Below are 21,154 nucleotides of genomic sequence, written 5' to 3' on the forward strand. Positions count from 1 at the left end.
ACAACTTCCCGTATAGCATCGTCCGTATCCCACATTCCGCATCCATCCAGCAACTAGCCACAAGGCGAACGATGAAAACTGCAGACATGGCATCAAATAAAATATGGGAAGGCATGGGCTGAGGAGGAGGAGAATGGAGAGGAGAGACTGAGAAACCGACCCAGAGAAGTCGTCATCCCATGAAAACAAGCAACGTTCCACTGAAATTCCGCTTGCGAAAAAGCTAAATAAATAAATATCATGAGCAGAAAGGGAATCCAATGCTTTAGGAGAAGGAGTAAAAGGGGAAGGGGCGTGGGCAGAAGCGGGATTGCGCGGCAAAAAAATAAAAAATAGATTTGCAGTGAATAAACCAAAGTCGTTGGATGATTGCTAGAGGAGAGGGAAGTGTGGGGGAGAGAGACAGGGGGAAGTGGTGTATATATTGTTGAACATACGTCGCCACATCGTCTCCAATGTGACATTGTCCAACTTCAACGTTTGAATCCGGACCAACAACTGTTGCCCCACCCCTTCACTTCTTCCCTTCCCCCACTCCCACACACCATTCGATGGACGGGGGAGTTTTTCGCAAAAGTGTGAAACAATTTTTGCTGACTCTTGAAATCCAAGCTACAAACTTCACACAAAATAAAAAACACAAAAAAAAAACCAATCCAAAGAGCAGCGAAACTTTCACTCCAAAAAGGATATAAATGGATAGGGACTTTTAGGATACCCTGTAGCAAAAACAAGACGGGCTATATGTTGGATAAGTACTCTTAAATGTACTCTAATTTATTGATAACAAAACTTAAAGCAGTCTTTGCTCACTTATTCCAATTATGTCATTCTACCTTTTGAAAAAGAAGTTAGCACCTTTTTTCATACACCTACTCTACGAAATGAATATTTGACTTATCGAAGATATGACATCTCTTTTGATATATCTTACTCACACTCCAATCTTACTTGCCTTTTTAATTCCTTTTTAATTCCCATATATACCCTCTCTAACTAAATGGCATAGAGGGTATTCGGGAAAAAACATGAATTTGGTTTATGTGGTTCGTTCTAAGTGGTCGCCTGGCAAACTTCAGTGTGAACAGAAAAAATCACTCACAACTCAATTGTTGAAAGTTAAGCGACAATCTGCAAAATGTTCCGATCGTTTGGTTCATAGTTTTAAATTACATACTAGCAGCTGGCCAGCTGTCTGTCTCCCTGTCTGACTGACTGCTGGTTGCCCCGCTTTAAAGCCAAACAAATGCAAATATCAAAGACGAGCCAATGGACGCCTCTTGTTGTTGTTGTTGTTGCTGCTGCTGCAATTTTGTTGTTGCTGTTTCCTGTATGTGCATATGCGGCTGACCAAACAAAACTTCATTCAGTCCGTCACTCAAAAGCCAAAAAGCGCAACGCAATGCAAACGCAAAACCAAACCAAACTAAACCAAACCAAAAATCAATATGCATATCGGCCAGCTGCACTTGAAGGCACGCCACAGATTTGGCCAGCTGCAGTTTCGACTGCCTTGCTTCAAATTTTTGTGGTATTGATTTACAAAAAAAAAAACAAAAAATTAGATGCTAGATTAGCTCCAACACACAACTAAAAAAAACAATAACAAATCACTCAAAGGAAATCACGTAGCGTAAAGTGTTGTGACTGGCGGCTAATTAAGGGCTAAAAGTTTCATATTTATTTGTTTCAAAAGAAAATTTTAGTGACGTCATTGAGCCAATAAGGCATTCAGATTAGTATTAGCAGCTTAAATTATCTTAGGTCTTTTAGCAATTGAACTTAGTTTTGAATAGAATATCTTTGCTCCTTGATAGTTAAAACAATCTTATTTTAATGAATTTAAAAGGTATGCAGTTATCAGCCAATCTTTACTTATTAAATTTAATCAATTTATATTGAAAACCTAAAAAAATGTTGCACAGGAAATTGATTTTGAAACTTGGCATCTCCTCATTGAATTGAATTGAATTGGTTAGCCACACAAAAGGCAAACAAAAGTTCTTCCCATTTCATTCGGTGCTTAAACGTTTGAGAGAATTACTCAAATGTCTTAATTGGCAAATAGAGAAAGAGAAAAGTAGATATACAGAGAAAAAGTGTGAGAGAGAGAGAGAAAAAAACCTCAGACAAAATGAGGAACTTTTTGCAAAATGCCATTGCGGCAAAGTTTGCCAACAAACTACTAAGTAAAACTCAGTTTTGGATGAGAAGAGGAGGAAAGAGACAAGTGGGGCAACTTCAAATGTTTTTCAAACTGCAAAGCATAAAAAAGAAGAGTTTAAAAAAAAAATGGCTTAATTGAAACTTAATGAGAAAAGCCAGCCACATTGTTGTCAGATGATTCCCAGTTATGTATGTATCACTATCTTAATCTCAAAATGATGCAGGTGTTACTGGGGGAAATATTATGATAGTCATTCGCTTGATTGTCAAGTCGTGCCATTTACAAGAAACTCAATACCTCCATCAACTATTGCACAACTCTTCCCTTGCCATCTCAACTAATTATATCTCTGCTCTTTGTTATTTCCTACAGATGCGCTCACCTATGGCCAGGTGAATGTGGAACCCAACACAGCTTTGCTCAACGAAGGCGATCGCACTGAGCTCCTCTGCCGCTATGGTCGGGCAATCAACTATTGCCGCATTGAGATCCCAGGCGAACAGAAGGTCCTTAATCTATCACCCGAATGGAGTAAAACGCCTGGATTCACCTATTACGGAGCGGGCTTAAATGCCGGACAATGTGGTGTCAGCATTGAGCGGGTCAAAGCAAGCAACAATGGACAAGTCAAGTGCAGTCTGGGTGTCGAGGGTGAAGAGCTATCGGGCACCATCGATTTGGTAGTGGCCTGTAAGTAATACCTAAAGATTCTTCTCTTCCAGAATGAAATTCCTAATTGATCCCATTTAAATTGTTTAATTTACAGTGCGTCCTCAGCAACCAATCATTGAGCTTATCCAGCAACCCGATCGTGAGGGCTACTACCCAGAAGGCAAACTCTTCCATGCCCGTTGCAGTGTTCGTAATGGCCGCCCTGCCTCAAATATCTCTTGGTACATTGATAACTTGCCAGCTAATAAGAGAACTAGCGACTTGAATGTTGTCCCAGCACCAACTAACGATAATGTCGAACTAATGACATCGATTCAGGAAATTCAGTGGTACTTGTCACCGGAGGATAGCAATCGTAAATTGGTTTGCCGTTCCCACCATCAAACCGATCGCGAAAGTCTGCCACCCCAGGAAGGAGCCTACATTATCAATGTTCGATGTGAGTATTATTTTTAGTCAGCTATGCAATGAAATTTGGTCTAGTTCGAAAGAAATATTTCAAACCATTAAGTGGACATGTAAAGACACTAATCAACACTTTGTTTAATCTTTTTTTTTAGATGCCCCCGTTGCCCAGCCTGAAGCTTTGGTCTATGGCCTCTATTTGGAACACACTGCCATTGTCAATATTACCATTCGTGCCAGCCCACAGCCCGTTGTTGAGTGGACCATCGATGGGGCCATCGTTCCACAGGGGCAAACTGATGGACGGTTCTCGGCGTATGAGCCACAGTATATGGGCAACGATGAGTACAATGTAACTTTGGCCATTGCCGGTCTCACATTAGAGGATACAACCAAAACATACAATTTGCGTGCCAGCAACAAAATCGGATCCAGAGACTATCAAGTCCGCATTAGCTCCTCAAGCAAGCCGCCAACGAGCAGTTTGGATGTGGCTGCCATTGTGGGAATTGTTGTGGCCGTTGCTGTTCTAGTGCTGATTGTCCTTTTGGTTGTGTTTGCGCGTGCCACCGGTAGATGGTGCTTTGGCGGTAAGTCGAACAACAAGAACAAAAACAAAAAGAAACCAAAAATCCACGAATCAAATCATTTCAAATCATATTCGTTTGCTTTTCGTGGGTGGCCACCATCATCAAATGTCATCATCATTGCCATTCATTGTCTCATCAGCTATGCTAACAATAACTTCTGGCTTTAGGTCTGCACTCCTACCCCCTCACTGGACCCCTCTCGCTCAATATCAATCATTACCATTCTTCTACCCATCCTCATACCCATCATCTAATCATTGCCACATGCTGCATATACACATACTAGAAACGGGATTTGGGGCTGGGTTGCGTCGACGGGGGAGGGGGGCGTGGCAACCACAGCCCGTTGTTAACTTTCGACACATTGTGCGGCTTTTAAATTTTAATTACCATCAACTTAGCAACAGTGCGGCAAGTGGGACAAGTTAGCAGCAGCTCGAGGAGTGGCAGCGGCAGCAGCCTTAAAAACTCTTCTAATTAAAAATTTCACTTGACTCTTCCACGGCTTTTATTATAAAAAAGAAGAAGATATATTATGCGAGGTGTGTGAGAGAACTAAATAAAATTGGCATCACTCTGTCACGCATATATATTCTATATAACAAATCATTGAAAATAAACTCGGCTTGAAATACCAAAATCTGATCTTAAAGGACACTGCTCTCAAGTCCTAGCTGCCAATAAGATAAAAATATATAAACTCATAGAGACAAACTCATTACTTTACAAGAACATCTCGTATATCATACAAACATGTATGTAGTAAAAGGATGACTGTAGGGATACTCCTTCTGCCACTGCTATCTCCCGCTGCCTAAGGAAGTGGTTTCGCCAATTTTGCGAACATAATTAAATGTGGTTTCCGGTTTAATTGTGCGCTGAAATGACAACAGAAAAAAAAAGAAAATTATAAAAATATTACAAGTGCAAAATCAAGTGAAAGACAAGCAAAAATAATAATTTATTTACAAGTTTTTTTAGCACATTTAACCGTGGTAAAAAGAAGAAATCAAAAACCAGCACATAAACTGGTCAAAATCAAAAAATATTTTGGAAGTTGTTCTGTTAAGTTTGTCAAGGATTAGATTTTCTTCTAGTTTCAATCAAATTAAAGTTATATACCCTAAGGAAAATAAGTATATGAACTTTCTTTTGCGTCTAATTTATCAAGTCAAAATCATCGCCATGAAATTAAATTACTTCCTTCAGACATCCCTCATAATTTTAGTCTGGATTATATTGCTTCTATCTGAAAGTTATGGATATGCCTGCAGGTTTCATAAGTCCAAAAGAAATATGCTGGAATAGAAAATGGAAAGATCAGATGTAGCAATATTATTAATATTATATTATTAGATGGAACGATATAGTTGTAAACTATAAAGTTAACTATTGCTTAACAAGCACCAAAGCGATCGGTCCTGACTAATCTACATCCATAAGCTAAGGATTCGAACCCGGTTCCTTGTTGATGAGTTCAACAATTGATCACTAATTAAACACGATGTTTTGACTATCAGATTTCGAATACTGTACAAACAATTCAAATCTCCATTCTGCTTATCCCAATTTTCTACAATTCATATTCTTGCCATTCAACACGAGGTTAACTAATTCGTTAAATCAACTAAATATCTCTGCTATAGTAAAAAAACTCAGAACAACTCCAAAAAATAAAACAAATTTCATCCCGTTAGCATTAAGTTACCAATTGTCAAAAAAAAAAACCGATATGTGAAAATGTTGAAACAAATATTACAACCTATTAACTAAAATTTTGTAAACTTAAAAAATCAATTCAAACGTTCTTAATTCTTGATATGTATTTAATAATTTGGTAAAAAAAAAATGAAAACAAAAAACACAAAAAGTGTCTACAAATGACAACAACAAGAAGAGCTAACACATAAACAAAATTTGTCAATTTAAAAGAATATATTTTACAATTTTTACTTTCATGTTTAAAACTTATGTTTCTTCTATGCTTTCTTAATAACTTTATTTCTATGCTTTGAATTACTTTTACTTTCTACTTTTGCTCTTTCTTTGGTTAATGGACTAACAAGAAATCTATTAAGCTTTTCCTATGGAAACTTTGGTTTACTTTCTGTTGTTTTTTTTTCTTTTCTTTGGTATTTTGATTTTGTTGGTTTCCATTTCCGACCTGACACGACGCTAAATGTTAGTTCTTGTTGTTGTTGTGTTTTTGCAGGCGCCACTCTGAATACAGACATTGGTCCCGATTCGGAGGCCCAGATCCATCCCGAACATCATGACGAGGACGATGAAGAGCTCGATGGCCATGTTAATGCCGATGAGCATATCGATACCACAATACAGCAATCTGAGGAGGCTACGCCTCCAGTAACTGATAAATTGGAGGCACAAAAGAAGGCCGATCTGAAGAAAAGTGCTGCTGCCACAGCAGCAGCTGTAATTGCTGCCGGCAATGCACAGCAGCAACAGAATGGCAATAGCAGCGCAACTGAGGCACCAAGGCCACCCAATACATCGGTCTAGGATCAGAATGAGACAGATGCAAGACAGATGAGGGCCAGTAGTTAGCTGTGTGCCCCGTTTGCTTAAAGCAATGGGAAATATATCTCCTTACAAATCGAATATCTGACAAAAAATATCACTTAACACTCGAATATTGCTCTCTAATAAGCCGAGATATGAGATGAAAAAGGCTCAAAATAATTAATCTACTTAAAAAAAGGCTCGAAAACTAAACTAAAACTGGCTCAAACTATGCTTAAGTGCTTCTATTCTTAGGAGCTGTAAAAATATCCATCTCGAATAATACGAAAAAAAAAGAATCTACCTTAGGCCAAGTAAATTTTAAGTAGTAATATCGAAATCTCTCACGCCAGCAATGTGTAATCTCTAATGAAAACAAAAAGTAATAAAATATCGATATATTGTTCTCACACTTTTTATGATTATTGTATTATAATATTTGTTTCCAATTATTCACAATTCTAATTTGACAAAATAATGTATTTATTTAAGCTCTGAACCTGCCAGCGAAATGCATTTTCTAATTATTTTTTTCTTTTTTTTTAAACGAAAACTTGGCTCGAAACATAAATTAGTAATTAGCAAAACAAAAAACAAAAAAAATAATATGTTTATGCTTAAATAGACAGTAAAAATTCGTTTGAATTCAATTCCTATCTCCATATTTTTTCAATACACTTTTTTCTCTAGTTTTTAGTGATTTGTGAAGTGACAAAAATGAATATGAGAAATAAATATATTTTTAAAAACATTTATTTCAATGATGATTTCATTTGATGATGATATATAAAAATATTTAGTGGGTCACCCAGGTCATCTCATATTAGGTTAAAAACTTTTATTAATCTAATCCAAACTCCCATTAATTTATAATGCTTTATGTTTCTTTTCACAGGCAAATCGATCAAGACACCGACAAATGAAACGTAAGTACATCAATATCAACCTGTAATGCATTTATACATTGTCAAAATAAGTTCAAAGTGCAAACACGGGCCCTGCTGGACAACTAACCACCTCACGGTATCTGTGCTCCTATAATAATAATGTACTAAATCTTAAACTTATCACTTATTTTCCTGTTCATTGGAATCATTTAGAGCAAAAAAATTAGATTCATCTATGATCGTTCTTAGTAAAAATTAGTTTCTTCTCTTAAATGAAGTCTAAAAGAGTTCTAAAAAATAATTTTCTTTTTAAAGCTTGCGTAAAATTTGTTTCAAAATGGTGTTTTAACCAATTCAAGTCAAAATTTATTGCTTATTATTTGTAGTTTAATTTAAAAAAATATTTCTATTAAGAACGATTGTTTTTGAAACAAATTTTTCATGTGCTATGTCATTGTATGAATACTTTGCATGTTTCGGTGGCTTTTTTTTGAAAAAAGTTTCGTATTGTTTTGTTTAGCTAATTTTCGTATATTTCATCATTTCATTAACAAGTCAGTAATTAGTGGTAGTTTTCATTTAGGGATATTATCATTCAAATATCAAATCTGCATTTTTGGTGTACGATTTTTTGTTATATTTAAACGTACAAAAAATTCATATTTTTCCATTTAGAGTATGAAATTTCGAAATTTAGTTTGGTAAATTTAAGTAAATTGCAGTTAGTGATCAAGCAAAATTAAACAAACGATAATATTGTTCGATAGTTATCGTTGATAATAGTGACGATATTTGAATATAGATATCTCTAGTCCCATCTTTAGAACATATCAAACAATCCTGTCATATTTAGGTTAGTTCATTTTGATACAGAAAAGTTTAATACACACACACACTCACACACACCACATCTTACGCGCGCACACTCACACACACACACGAACATTCTTATACACTTTTAGTTAATGCTAAACTGTCAAAATTGTGTCTCGTATCGTTTTGGTTCTTGTCTTTTGTTTTGACTGATATCAAAAAGCTCATACACACATACTCCTACACACACACACACACACATACCTATACTCATATTGTCATACACCTAATGCTCGTCTCTGCCCGCCTTACCACGCCCACATATGCTCGCTCGCCAAGTCGTTCGTCTGCTTCTCCTGTATTTGCATCTTTTTATATCTGCATTTGCATCTTTGCCTCTATCCTTTTGCGCTCTCACCCACATTCGAAAAAGGATATAAAATCTGCATATACTAAAACGTCAAGTCGCCGTTCATGCAACATCCAACAAATATAGAAAGTTAAAGTCACTTTGCTAATGCATCACAACCAAAAGTAAAACAAAAACAACAATCAAAAACTATTGCCATGTTTTGTCTACATCTTCTTCTACCGCTACTCCTATTTCCACTACTCTCTCTCTCTCTCTCTCTCTTTCACACATGTGTACTGTACTTTCTCATAAGAACATCCTTCCGTCAAAAACAAACTGTCTAAAAAACTTGTCAAAAATTGTGTGTTTCTCTCCCAACAATCCCTACACTTTCTCTCTCTCTCTCTATCTCTTTGTTCGGCTTTTGCCCCTCAGCACTAGCAACGACAAGCAACTTGAGAATGGTGGCAACCAACATCACCTACATGGTCAGAATGTGGCACTGCTAGAAACTCCCAATGGCATCACTCTACTGGGAGCCAGCAAACTTCGCGAGTCGAATGGCAATGGCAATACCAATGAACGCCTTTCCCTGGTCGAACATCGACCACGACCACATCACGACGAGGATGATTCCTTTGAGTATGCCACCGATCGCGAGAGCAGCGTCTACAATCCAACAACAAAACCGTTGCGCAGTGTTCTAATGGGTCAGGCGGGCGGACGTAATTCCCAACAGACAACAACGAACAGCAGGGGCAGCACTAGCACCACCAGCGATGGCTTGCCAGAGGGCGTGGAAAATTCAGATTTATTGCAACGTGGCAATGAGTTGGGCATACCCGTGTCACGATTCTCACGCTGGTTGCCCAAGGATCAGCGTGAGTTACTCGAGAAACAGGCGAAATTGCTATCCGGTCGCAGTGAACCACCGAAGGCAGCACCACCACCAACGCTACCGAAACCCATTCACACAGCCAACGCACAGAATCCCTCAACGACGACGACGACGTCGACGACGACGCTAACACCAACAACACCCACAACGCCAAAGTTGCCGCAGGAAACGGAAATCTAAACGAACAATCTGTGTGTGCAGGTTTCTTTTGGGTACAGGAAATGCATCAAATGATTAGGATTTTCTACATATTTAACATATTTAATTTATTTGAGACAGTTTTGTAGCATTCCATTGAGATTAACTTTTAAATTTCGAGCGAAAAAACTCATGCTCTGAAGTGAAAGCTTTTCACAAAACACCTTAAGCAAATTTCCAATTAAGTCCAAAAGATAAATTGTACAATTTGACCTTTGTCAACATATTTTAGCGTTCAAAACGGAAATATGGGAAAATTTGATCTTTGATCTTAAACTTTAAATGAAGTAGGACGTGGTAATGTCTTCTAAAAAGCCCAGTTTAATTATTGCTTAATTCAAAAATCGGAAAGTTCTATTACGTCCTGAATTATTACCGTAGTGCCATTTAAATGTGAATAGTTTTACAAAATATTGGCATACACAACGGATTTACGATGGGAAAACTATCATAACATTTTGATTTCATAGCTACAAAACTGTCATTCAGTTAGAACTTAAGTAAACCATCACTCAAACACGACAGTCATGACAGTTTCTCACCACAATTCACCACAAATATATCATCCACATCTGTATTGTATTGAGATTTTATTATGAGCATGACATCGATCCTTTTAGGCATGACTTTATCATCTAATTAATATCATCGTATCGAATGCATGACCAAATCCTAAGAGATCGATGATGAAATAAGATGTTTTTGAACAAGTATTTACCGTAGTGGGCAATGTAGAACAAAATACATACATATATCAAAGAGATGCACAACTGAATTGGGTGTACAACCTAAGGTGTGGCTACTGTACGCTTTTGTTACTTTAATTTCCTTAAGACAGCTGCAAAACAACTGGAGAAGAAATATCTTTGTTTAATATTTAAGTTTAAGTTTTTCAAGTATTTTAATTAAATTTTTAAATGTTTTTTTATTTAACTAACAAAACAACGAAACGAAATGTTATCAAATATGCTGTAGTTAGGGATACAATTTTTTTACTTTACATATATTTTTTAATAAATTAACAGAAAATGAAAATGTTGTTCAATTTCTATTCTCTGTTTAAGCGTAAGCAAGTGTGCGTGCGTGTGTGTAAAGTTTAATTAAATTGAAAAACAGAACAAAAGAAATATTTTCCCATATTTGCTTAAAAATTGGAAAAGAATAAAAATGAATTCATGCTGAAATGTTTGAAAGAAATTTGAATCGAACATTTATTTAAGCAGCGTGTTTTGCATTTTGAATAGCAACAATCAAAATTCATATGAGTCTTTAACACGCACGCACACACCCACAAACAAGTACACAACCAGCCACCAACACCCACACCCATACACACACACACACACACACACACACACACACACATGGATACTTGGCCAGACAGTTTCCAGACATTTAAATGAGCCAATACATATATATTTGTTTATAAATAGAAAATAGATTAGACGCCTTGAATAAGGCACAAACAAATTACTCGGCTCAGTTCAGTTCGTTTTCATAGTCATGACCCCAGAAAATATTTGAACTGAAGGTGCTTTAAGCATTAAGTCGAAAGACATAATTGATTTAGTGTAAATATGTGTAACTACATAAGACAGGGATTAACTAGGCTAAAACTCATTTTAATCAGTTGTGATTAGTGTTAGAAATTTTTTTTTTTTACTGAAGAGGAAGCCATACTTTGTTTCTCTATTGATAGATAGCAAAGCGTTAATACAAAATTATTATAGAGATCTTCGAAATCATTCTACTTATAAAAATAAATCTAAAATAACATAAAAATAGAAAAATTGCTAAAGTGTCGCAATCCTGGGAAGAATTGCATTCAAACTGACTGGATATACTGCAAAAAAATCATTATATTTGCATATATACTTTCATTAACAGTAAAACTAGAGTATAGAGAACTCTATATAGTAATCAAGGAAAATAATCCGATCAGTTTTCTTAAAACCACAGTAATCAGGGAAACAATAAAATCGTTTGTTTCGGTTTAATTCCAAGTTTCTCGTTAGGAAACTTTTTAGATTGTGGAAATTTGACAAAAATGAAGATAATTTTATATGTTAAAATTTTAGAGGTTTTTAGAGGATTTTTTTTGTTTTGGTCTAAGGTTTGCCAATTAACAATTATATCAACGCTTCTTGAAGCACACGATTAAGCCACTAACCCAATATGCCAAGAAGTGTGATAAGTCTAACACCAAGCACACGCAACTAACTGAATCTGTGGAGGAAATCAATTCTCCCTTGCCATTCCCTTATCCCCGCAATTGTCCCGGCTCTGCACAGCAACAATTATTTTGACACATTTAATAAATAGCAGAACCCAAAGAAAGAAAAACAAAATTCTCTCTCACACACTCCTACCATTTACTAAAAAAAAAAAAAAAAAAACAAACAAACCATCCAACCAACAACAAAAAACGAAACAAAAACCAACTACAGCAGCGACACTGAAAGCGCCGACATAAAAGCCACCTCAACCGCTACTGCCACAACGGCAACAACGACAGCCACAGGCGGTGGCAGCGGCGGCATTAATGCCACAGAAGAAGCCCATACCAGCGAACAGGAGCAGCAGCAAGAGCAGCTGGAACGTGAACTGGAGCCAACTCAGAAGAAGGCCAAACGTTTGCCAGCCTTTGCTGTGGCCATTTTAAAGCGTTTCAACGAGAGGGATAACAACAGGAACAAAGGCAACAACAAGGAGCCCACCGAGTCAACATTACCCACACCCAACGACCAGGAGACAATCGATGGCAATGACAATGAACCAAAGGTATACAAAGCTGTCTCAGCTTAGCCCCCCCCCCACTCTCACTCTCTGTCTGTCTTTTTCGCTCAATCTATCCCACCTTGCCTACCCACTGCAGAGTGTTGTAAAGTTCATGAACAAAACCAACACACACAAACGCCTGTACAATTGAACGAATCAATGAACAGAAATGAACAAATTCACTGCTCATTTAATTTTCTTTTAGTTCATTCTATTTCAAACTAATCGATGTCAGTTTTCTTTTTTGACAAATCAAATTTAATTACCTATTTGCTAAATTAAATAAAGGAAAGTAGATAAAAGCTGTACATGTGAAATTTCAAGGACATTACTCGATCTTGCTCAAAAAAACACGTCATTTTCGATAAAAGAAAAAGGCTTAAGATAGGCAAACTCTTCTTGAAAACTGAAAGGATCCGTTTGCTTACATTAGAAACCTTGAATGAACCTTGAATCATACACAGCTTTTAATTAAGTTTTTATGGTCATTTTCTGTGATTATAAATAATGAACAGATCTTTTCAGTTTAGTTGTGCAGTTTCTTTATTTTGTTTATTTATTTATTTAGCAATGTTTAATCATTTTAAGTTTCCAATTATTAAGCTTCTTCAGTTGGTATTTTACCCAATTAAATATTAAAATTCTTAAATGAAATGATCAACTGGGAACAAAGAATAACAAAAAACCAAAAAGTTTCCCCAAAATAAACAAATTTCTCTATTTTTTACATTTTCAATATCTCGTCCTGTGTCTATGTGAGTGTGTGATGTGTGGCATACTTTTTGGCGCTGTGATTAAGCTTAAGCAATGCAAAATAATGTGTATTTACAATTTTTATTCTTTTTGCCATTTCTCTGCTCTTTTCGTCTACATAAAAAACAAAAACCGTAAATCTTCTTTTATTTGATTTTCATTTCTAATGCAAATCGCATGCAAAATCTATTCAATTTGTATTGTATATACCGTATGAAAGTCTATAGTTTGGCAGAGCACTTCACCAATGTGGACATTTAAGTAAATCGAAAGAGAGGTACTTTTTGTAAAATTTAATTCGTACTTTGCTTTAAACTACAAACAGTCATTACTTTGAGTAATTAACTAATTCAACTGTCTTTATTCTAACCATTTCTCTAGCAAGACAAACAACTCGTCTATGCTGAACTTGTACTAAAGCCGGCCAATGAGGCAACAACTGCAGCAACTACAACATCACCAGCAGCAGCAGCAGCATCAGGAGGAACAACAACAGTAGCCACACCAATTATAGCATCAACTGAAGGATCAGCAAACAAGAACACCACAGAATATGCCGAAATTGTCTATGTGCAAAAGGGTGAAAGTAAAAAGTAATAGAAACAAAAAATATTTAAAATAATAATAAATTACATCAAACAAAATATAAAAAACCCATGAAAGAGATTTGGAGCCCAGGAGGCTGAGATACGAAGAAGAAGAAGAAAAGGAGAAGCACAAATGCAACAACAAAACACAACCCAATGCATAAAAGTAAACTTAACAAAAGAATACAGCAAAGAAAATATTTAAAATTATTAAATAGATGAAAGAATCTCTCATAAGTGGTTTTTCAAAAACTTCTTAAATGTGTGTGTATTAAAAATCTAAGGAAAACTAAAACAAAACAAAAACTTTATAAAAAGCAAATAAATTTCTCCGCACAGTAAACTTGACAAGAACACAAAGAAATCCCCTCGAAATCTCCCCTCTCTCTCTCTCTAGACTCCTTCACATTAAATAAAATTTACAACAAAACACAAAACAAAATGAACACTCTAAACAAAAAAGCTAAATATTGCATAAAAGTATAAATTAAATTTACTTAAAAATAGGCAAAAGAAAAACAAGTAAAAAATAAAAACGTTTAAAGAAAATCTCAATTATTTACATAAATGTCTCGCATTTAAGCTAAATTTTTTAGTTTAAGCCACTAAAAACAAAAACCATGCAAAAACCAACCAACAAATGAAAAAAAAAAATAATAAATTTAATAATAAATTTACAAAAAAAAAAAAGAAAAAAAATTACCTTTTACAAATTTAATTCTTAACGATTTTTTGGAAACATTTTTGGCAAAACCAGAAAAAGGCATTTAATAAAAGTTAATGACAAAGTATTTTCCATAATATTTCCGGTTTTTGTTCAATATGCTCTCTCTCTATGAACTTTTCCATCCATTTTTATGTTTTATTTTCCGTTTTAATTTTTATTTAAACGATTTACATTAATATATACATACAAATGATTACAGTTAAGTGCATTAATTAATTATGTATTTTCGATAATTGATTTTATTCGTATTCGTAAGTTATAATTTGTATAAAGTTAAGCTGAACAACTTTTTTGAATAAAATTCTTTACCATAAACGACTTTTTTTTATTTGGCAATAATTAAGGGCTATGGGAAAGCAAATTTCTAATGATACTCAGGAATATGTTGGATCTAAGAACATTTACTATACATATATTCAATGATATTATCAATTACATATATATAATCTAAAATCGACTTGAAGCAAGAAAGTTAAAAGTCTATAATCACCCACTTTTTGAGGTATTGCTCTATTCTAAAAATAGTTTTTAATTTAATAAGTACCATGATTGTCATTAATTACCTTTATGTATGTAAATGAGCTCCTTTGGAATTACCTCATAGTGATTCGTACTAAGTATAAGTATAGTACCACGCAAATCATACAAATCAATGAAGTACAAATATTCTAGAATAAAAATTTTGGCTGTGTGCCCTTTTAAAAATATCGAGTAAACACGAACAGTAGAAAATAAAACAATGATAACTCTAATAGTGTATGTATTAGACATAAAACAAAGTTAACATTAATAATGTTATTATTTTACATTTCGATAAAAATTTGGCCAAAAATATTATTAGCAAGTTTAGTTTGACAATGTTTCATTGATGTAGATTAAGAAGAGATGTAGATATAGTGGAATCAGAAACGTCTCATTCTCTACGGAACAAACATCTGAACTACAAGGGTATTAAACGTTTGTTAAGTTAACATAAAAGTAACTTCTCTTGAAATATTTTTAATGTCTTTAATTTTCCCAATAATGAATTATATGAATTGTATACATATGTGACTCCATACTATCGGACAAATGGCTTTTTAAATCTGCATTTGAGAAGCGAAAAAGCACCGTGAATAGGCTCAGAGGGGTATCTCAAGGTAAATGATTAATTTCTACATTGTCTTTAAACATATATATTATATAATAATATTAATAATAAAGATAATGTTGTTTACTAATGTTTTTCATTGGCCACTTAAATTTTAACAAGCAAAAAGCCATTGGTAGTAGCTGGCTGACAACATTTTCGATACACTTATGACATTTTATTAATCTTATTATAAACCAAAATGAATATATAGGTATATAAAGAAGTCTTTAAATTGCAAAACGCTGAGAGGCGTACTTCTAATTTCAATTATCATGCCAATAAACAAGTGACTGCCACACACATGATGTCAGAGACACGTTTCACACATATATACATCTACACCTTACACATTTATTTACATTTATATAATACTACTAGTACATAACATTTTATTTTATTTGTTTAATTAAAACTACAGAATTTTGGGTGGCATCATTTCCAGGAGCCTTTACCGCATTCATATGCGTTGTTTTGAATATTTAATGAAATGTCAAATCTACGACAAGTAAATTGAAATTGAATTCAAGTTTTACGACAAAAAGCAAAAGCAAAGACTCCAAATGAAACTCCAGTTTGCCATAGCTCTCTTTCGGTCTTCTTGTCTGTTATGTTCTTCTGTATGCTCTGTCGAATGCTTAAAGGCACGTACTTAGACAAACTCTACACATACATATATACATAGGTATATAGTTTGTAGGGCGTCTTTTGTTGGTTTTTGGCAATTACACAAAATTGTAGCATACTTCTAAGCTGTTTGCTAATCATATTAAACCACATCAAGAAGAATAAAATGGGTGTTGGTGAAGAAATAGGGGAACAGCAAAGTAACAGTAATTGTATCTCATTATTCATTGTCGTTTGTTTTCAGTTCTTGTCTTATTAATGCAATTTATATATTCTGTATATATACAATACACCAAATATAGTTTTCTTTTTACAAACTTTTGCAGTTGACTTGGTTGCTCTTAGTTACTCCTCGTCTTCTTCGTCGTTGACGTCTCCTGATTCTGATTCAGTTTCTGCTTGTGGCTGCTTGTCAGTCATCATGGGCTGGGCCTTCACTCCAATTGCTCTCTCTCTCTCTCTCTCTCTCTCATTCTCTCACTCACTCTCTCTTTCTCAACTTTTTCTGACATTTCAATTTATAAAGCTCAAAATCTGCTCGCGTTACCCGAAGCATCGCATTTTACATTAGACAAAAAAACACTGAGCGAATGCGTTCAGCAGTTTTTTTCTTTTATGTCCTAGAACAAGCAGAGTTTTTTGTCGGTTCTGAGTCTTCTTGGTCTTCACTTTAGGGTTCTGCAGCGTCGTCAGTCGTCATCCTTTGCGGCGACAGCGTTAAAGTGAAATACAATTTTGCATTTTTATGCCGACGGCTGTACATTGAATTTGACTTGAGAAAAAGGAAAGCAAAAAGGCAAAAATTCACCAAATGCATTTTATATGATGTGGTTAAAGGAAACCAAAAAGGCCAACATACAAAGTTTCATTCCAAAGTCTCTAAAATTAAGACGCACATTGCTAGTTCCTCTTTGCTATTGATACTGTTCAAGAATACATATACATTTACACTTCGACCAACAATCATGGATTATAAATATGTAGTTGTTGTTACGAATTCCACACTCGGATTTTTTTATTGTGTACCTGGCAACATTGTTAGTTATCTATGAGTCATATTTAAATGCGGCGATTGTGAGAATCGTGCCCTTGCCGTGTCCGAATGCTGGCAAGTCTTTATCAATTCACTGGTGCCACATGTGAAACTCATAGTTGGCACAATGCAACTATGCCCAATGATCTATCTTACACACATGTAGGCTCTAGACAAATGAAAGGTTGAAAAACGAAACAGTATAAGAATTATATGTTCATGTAAAAACATTTTTTATTGGCAATTGAAGAGTCCTCTACACAATTATTTATATTAAAATATAGATTTAAATAAATAAACTGAGAAATGAATTACTGATTCACAAAAGAAATGCATAATCTGTTCGCTAACAAGACACATTGATAACCTTATACTCAAAGGTACATTAAGAGTATCAGCTCTTATCGATGTTTAAACACGGGCGGACTGTCAGTTGTGTGTTTTTGCATTCATTTCAAACCCGTAAAATCTTTAGACCGCCCCTGAGCCAGCATGGGCTTTGCGGAATCGACTAATTGTAAGTTAAAATATTTACTTTCAGTACAATTCGAACAGTAAAATAATAAAGTCAAATATGAGAGAAGTGCTTAAAGTAATAATATTTCACTATCTCCTTCAAGGGTTAGCTGCAAATGAAATAAATATCCAACAGACAAATCATGTGAGTGTCAGATATAAGGCTTAGATCTATAGTTACATAAAAAGATTTCAATTAATATTACAGAATGATGAAGTTTTTAGCAAATACGGGTGTCTAAACTACTGTTTAAATGAAGTGAGGCCCATTGTGATTGGTTTAAATCAATTAAAAGAACGTGATACTATTGATAAATTGAATGAGAAAATCCAAAATCTGGAGAACGAACTGGAAAAGTATAAATTACAGCTGATAAATCAAGAGAATCAAGTAAAAGCCAGGGACACGTTGCTAAACGAAAAAGATGAAAGCATCAAAGCGAAGAATGAACTTTTAGTTGCAAAAGACGAACAATTTCAAGATTATAGGACGCAAATTGAAGACAAAAATCGGGAGTTGCTGAAATGCAAACTGCAAGATATCCCACACTCGAGTCTCTATGCCGATGGCATTCACCTGATGAAAATTGGAAATCTACCAGCATTCCAAGTGCCTTACCTTTCGTCGTCACCGGATTGGATTGTGATTCAAAGACGCATTGATGGTAGCGTGGACTTTGATAGGGATTGGCTTGACTACAAAAACGGATTTGGTGATAAAGACGGAAACTTTTTTATTGGCCTTGAGAAACTGCACCTACTGACCCAATCTAGACCCCACGAGCTGTATATTCAAATGCGAGATGTTAACGGAACAACTAAATATGCTCGCTATGATGATTTCAATGTGGCCAGTGAAAACTATAATTACGAACTGAATTCAATTGGAAAATTTTCGGGAACTGCAGGCGATTCATTTACGTATCATGTTGGCAATATGTTTACAACAAGAGATCAGGATCATGATACCGCAGAATATAATTGCGCTAAAAACAAGGGTGGTGGATGGTGGTATCGTGATTGCCTATATAGGTATACATGCATGAATTAGTATTGTAGTGCTTTGTTATATCAATTTTAATTGCAGTAACTTAAATGCGGAGTACCATGATGACGGGTTTGATCCTAACAGATACGGCATTTCTTGGGGTTCTTGGAGTGGCGATTGGAACTATACAATATCATTAACATTTACCCAAATGATGATAAGGCCCTCTCTGAAATAAAAAAAAATTTAATTATGTCACAGATTACGATTTTTAATTATGATGATTTGTTAATAAAAATGATGTGTTTTTGAGAATATATATCATAAATCCACTTGATTTTCACAATCACTTCAGTAACTCAGAAGTACATATGATACATGTAGCTACGTCATTTGAATATCAAAGATGTAGGCTTTTGAATATTGAAATTTGAGTCAATTTTTGAAATGCAAGTTTATGTTTCTCCTTACATGGTATTCCAAGTCAGACGGCAGGCTCAAGGGATTTCCGAACATGGTAAACTAACAAAAAGAAAAGAACTAAACTAGAAGCAAAACTTTGTTTTATTTTGTGGCATTTTGTTTATTCCAGCTTCGGGAGCCACCCACTACTTTCCACCCATTCAATCTCTTTTCCTCTCTCTTACTCTCTATGCCCCCATCAGTTGGTCTTGTAGTTAGTTTTGCATATTTTGTTTTTAAGTTTGCATGACTCTTGATTTTTGATTTTTGTTTGATTGTATTTGAGTTTTGCCTGCCTTCCTAAGTGACTTCCTCTAGCCCTGCAGGTGTTTATGTAATGAATGTTGTTGTTCTTGGAATGGAAAAACTTGTGACTTATTGTTCTTTACTGGGGCTAACCCATGAAAAGGAGAGATGCGGGACGTTGTGCAATTTGGCAAAGTAAACTGAGACAAGAGTTATGCGCATTTGGTTAGTTAGTCGAGGACAACGTCAAATGTGCACATGTTGCTCAAGAGAATGATGATTATGAAATTTGCTTCTTGAACAAATGTCCAAAATCCGATAATTGAATCAATGTCCTGGATGTTGTTTATTAATATGCAATTAGAAGAGACGTCGTGAGTTGAATTCCAAACACAAAATCGCCTAGTTATGCCAACTGTAAACCAATTAAGTGAAATTAATGCCACGCACTCTAGACCATCCGATTAACCATTAATTTACCAAATGGAAATTTTAATTGGATGGGATATAGATTACATTTAAGGAGTTGACAATTGAACTTTGTACACGAATTTCAACATTACATTAAAACGTGGGTCAATTCACAAAGAGTGGCCAATGGTTTTTGTTTAAAACAAACTATTTATTGTACTTGAATAATCATATTATATTTTTAGCTTTGCTAAGGGCATCCAGCAAGCTAACAATTCTAAAGAAATTTTATTATTTTTTTAAATTTTAATATTTAGACTTCTACTGAAAACTGATGAAACCACAAAGCACGCTTGATTTAACTTCGTTACGTAATAAGAAATATATATAGGCCCTTTTAAGGTTTGTGTTTTTATTATTAATTAAAAAGTACTACATCTACTTTAAATAAAGAAACATTGAAATATGGCAAAACAATTAACAACCTAATCAAACTTTTGTCCCACTTTTGCTGTTGAGTTTGATTATCAAGTAATAAAAAAGTAAAAATAAAGTGAGGCAAGGAAAAGCTTTGACGAAATCAGCTGTTTTTAGAGTCCTTATCAACAGTTGTTGTCTGCTCTCCTTGCTGAATATGAGAGCTTTTAAGAGAGAATGTAAGTGAAAATTCAAGCGAATAAAGAGAGTTTTTTGTGGTATGCAAGCTTCAATATGTTTTCTCTTTCCAATAGAGCTTTTAAGAGACACAGCCGCATGAGAGAAAAAAAGAGTTTTTGGTTAAAGCAATATTTAAGTACTTTTGTTTGTCGCTTATCTCACATACATTTGAACCACTTTAAAAACTTTGACAACTAAATTGAAAGAAGAAAGAGCTCTTAAAATGTGCGAAAAGGCTTATTTAAGAGTAGAACCCAGACACAGAGCTAAGACAAATCATAAAGCAACTAAGCCACATTGAGCAGTCAACAAGCTTTTTCTAGTGTCCTTTATAATACGGTCTGGGTACGTTCCTATGTTTGTTTATGTGTGTCTGTGTGTGTGTGTGTGCCTGCTTATGAGTTTATGTGAGTACTACCTACATATAAATCTGTATGTATGTTTGTCTGTTTGCCTACAATTTCAACAGCAACAGGTCAAGATTGCCAAATATGCTTGTCACTAATGCCAAAAACGTTGATTTTTTCAAAAGAAATGCATTTCGAAATTTTGTACCGTTATCTAGCAATTATCTCTTTAAATGCTACACTTATAATTTAAAGGCAGGGGGACCGAATTTGCCAATCCCCATTAAGAAACTAGTTGATTTAGATCAGTAAGCACTTAGATTTTAAATACTTTCTCTGTTTATTCAAAGCCTGAGGCAGGGAAACATATATTACCTAAAAAGAGTTCTGA

The 21,154-nt window shown here is 34.9% G+C and overlaps 2 protein-coding genes across 8 annotated transcripts in view; both read left to right on the forward strand.

Annotated features, from left to right (window-relative positions):
- The window catches only part of LOC6642117 (fasciclin-3), a 90,981-nt gene extending 77,100 nt beyond the window's left edge, over positions 1-13,881 (forward strand). Inside the window, exons 2-7 of one of the 6 annotated variants that reach the window (XM_002065581.4) lie at positions 2,540-2,857; positions 2,934-3,278; positions 3,400-3,834; positions 7,250-7,280; positions 11,950-12,283; positions 13,415-13,881. In XM_002065581.4, coding sequence (XP_002065617.2) covers positions 2,540-2,857; positions 2,934-3,278; positions 3,400-3,834; positions 7,250-7,280; positions 11,950-12,283; positions 13,415-13,630 — 1,679 coding nt within the window. In that variant the 3' untranslated portion in view covers positions 13,631-13,881. Of the gene's footprint in view, positions 1-2,539; positions 2,858-2,933; positions 3,279-3,399; positions 3,835-6,046; positions 7,010-7,249; positions 7,281-8,841; positions 10,538-11,949; positions 12,284-13,253; positions 13,311-13,414 lie in introns of those variants that run through there. The other 5 variants (XM_047010905.1, XM_023175587.2, XM_023175589.2 and 2 more) reach the window with 5 other exon arrangements.
- Positions 13,882-17,613: 3,732 nt separating this feature from the next.
- On the forward strand, positions 17,614-18,959 carry LOC6642179 (microfibril-associated glycoprotein 4). 2 transcript variants are annotated; one of them, XM_002065583.4, is made up of 4 exons: positions 17,614-17,653; positions 17,757-17,797; positions 17,861-18,684; positions 18,740-18,959. In XM_002065583.4, the coding sequence occupies exons 1-4, from the start codon at positions 17,629-17,631 to the stop codon at positions 18,876-18,878; spliced, it is 1,029 nt and encodes a 342-aa protein (XP_002065619.2). In that variant the 5' UTR covers positions 17,614-17,628; the 3' UTR covers positions 18,879-18,959. The 2 variants fall into 2 exon arrangements, with proteins under 2 accessions (XP_002065619.2, XP_046866457.1); XM_047010501.1 differs by lacking the exon at positions 17,614-17,653 and having other exon boundaries at positions 17,691-17,797.
- The last annotated feature ends 2,195 nt before the right edge of the window (positions 18,960-21,154 follow it).

Source organism: Drosophila willistoni (assembly GCF_018902025.1).
Source record: "Drosophila willistoni isolate 14030-0811.24 chromosome 2R unlocalized genomic scaffold, UCI_dwil_1.1 Seg167, whole genome shotgun sequence".
NCBI classification, from domain to species: domain Eukaryota; kingdom Metazoa; phylum Arthropoda; class Insecta; order Diptera; family Drosophilidae; genus Drosophila; species Drosophila willistoni.

Excerpts from the sequence above, each read along its gene's own strand:
- LOC6642179 (XM_047010501.1), top strand. The coding sequence starts at position 17,711 with ATGAGAGAAGTGCTTAAAGTAATAATATTTCACTATCTCCTTCAAGGG. Across the intron at positions 17,798-17,860 it reads ATATCCAACAGACAAATCAT|AATGATGAAGTTTTTAGCAA; the intron begins GTGAGTGTCAGA and ends TTAATATTACAG. Across the intron at positions 18,685-18,739 it reads TATCGTGATTGCCTATATAG|TAACTTAAATGCGGAGTACC; the intron begins GTATACATGCAT and ends TTTTAATTGCAG.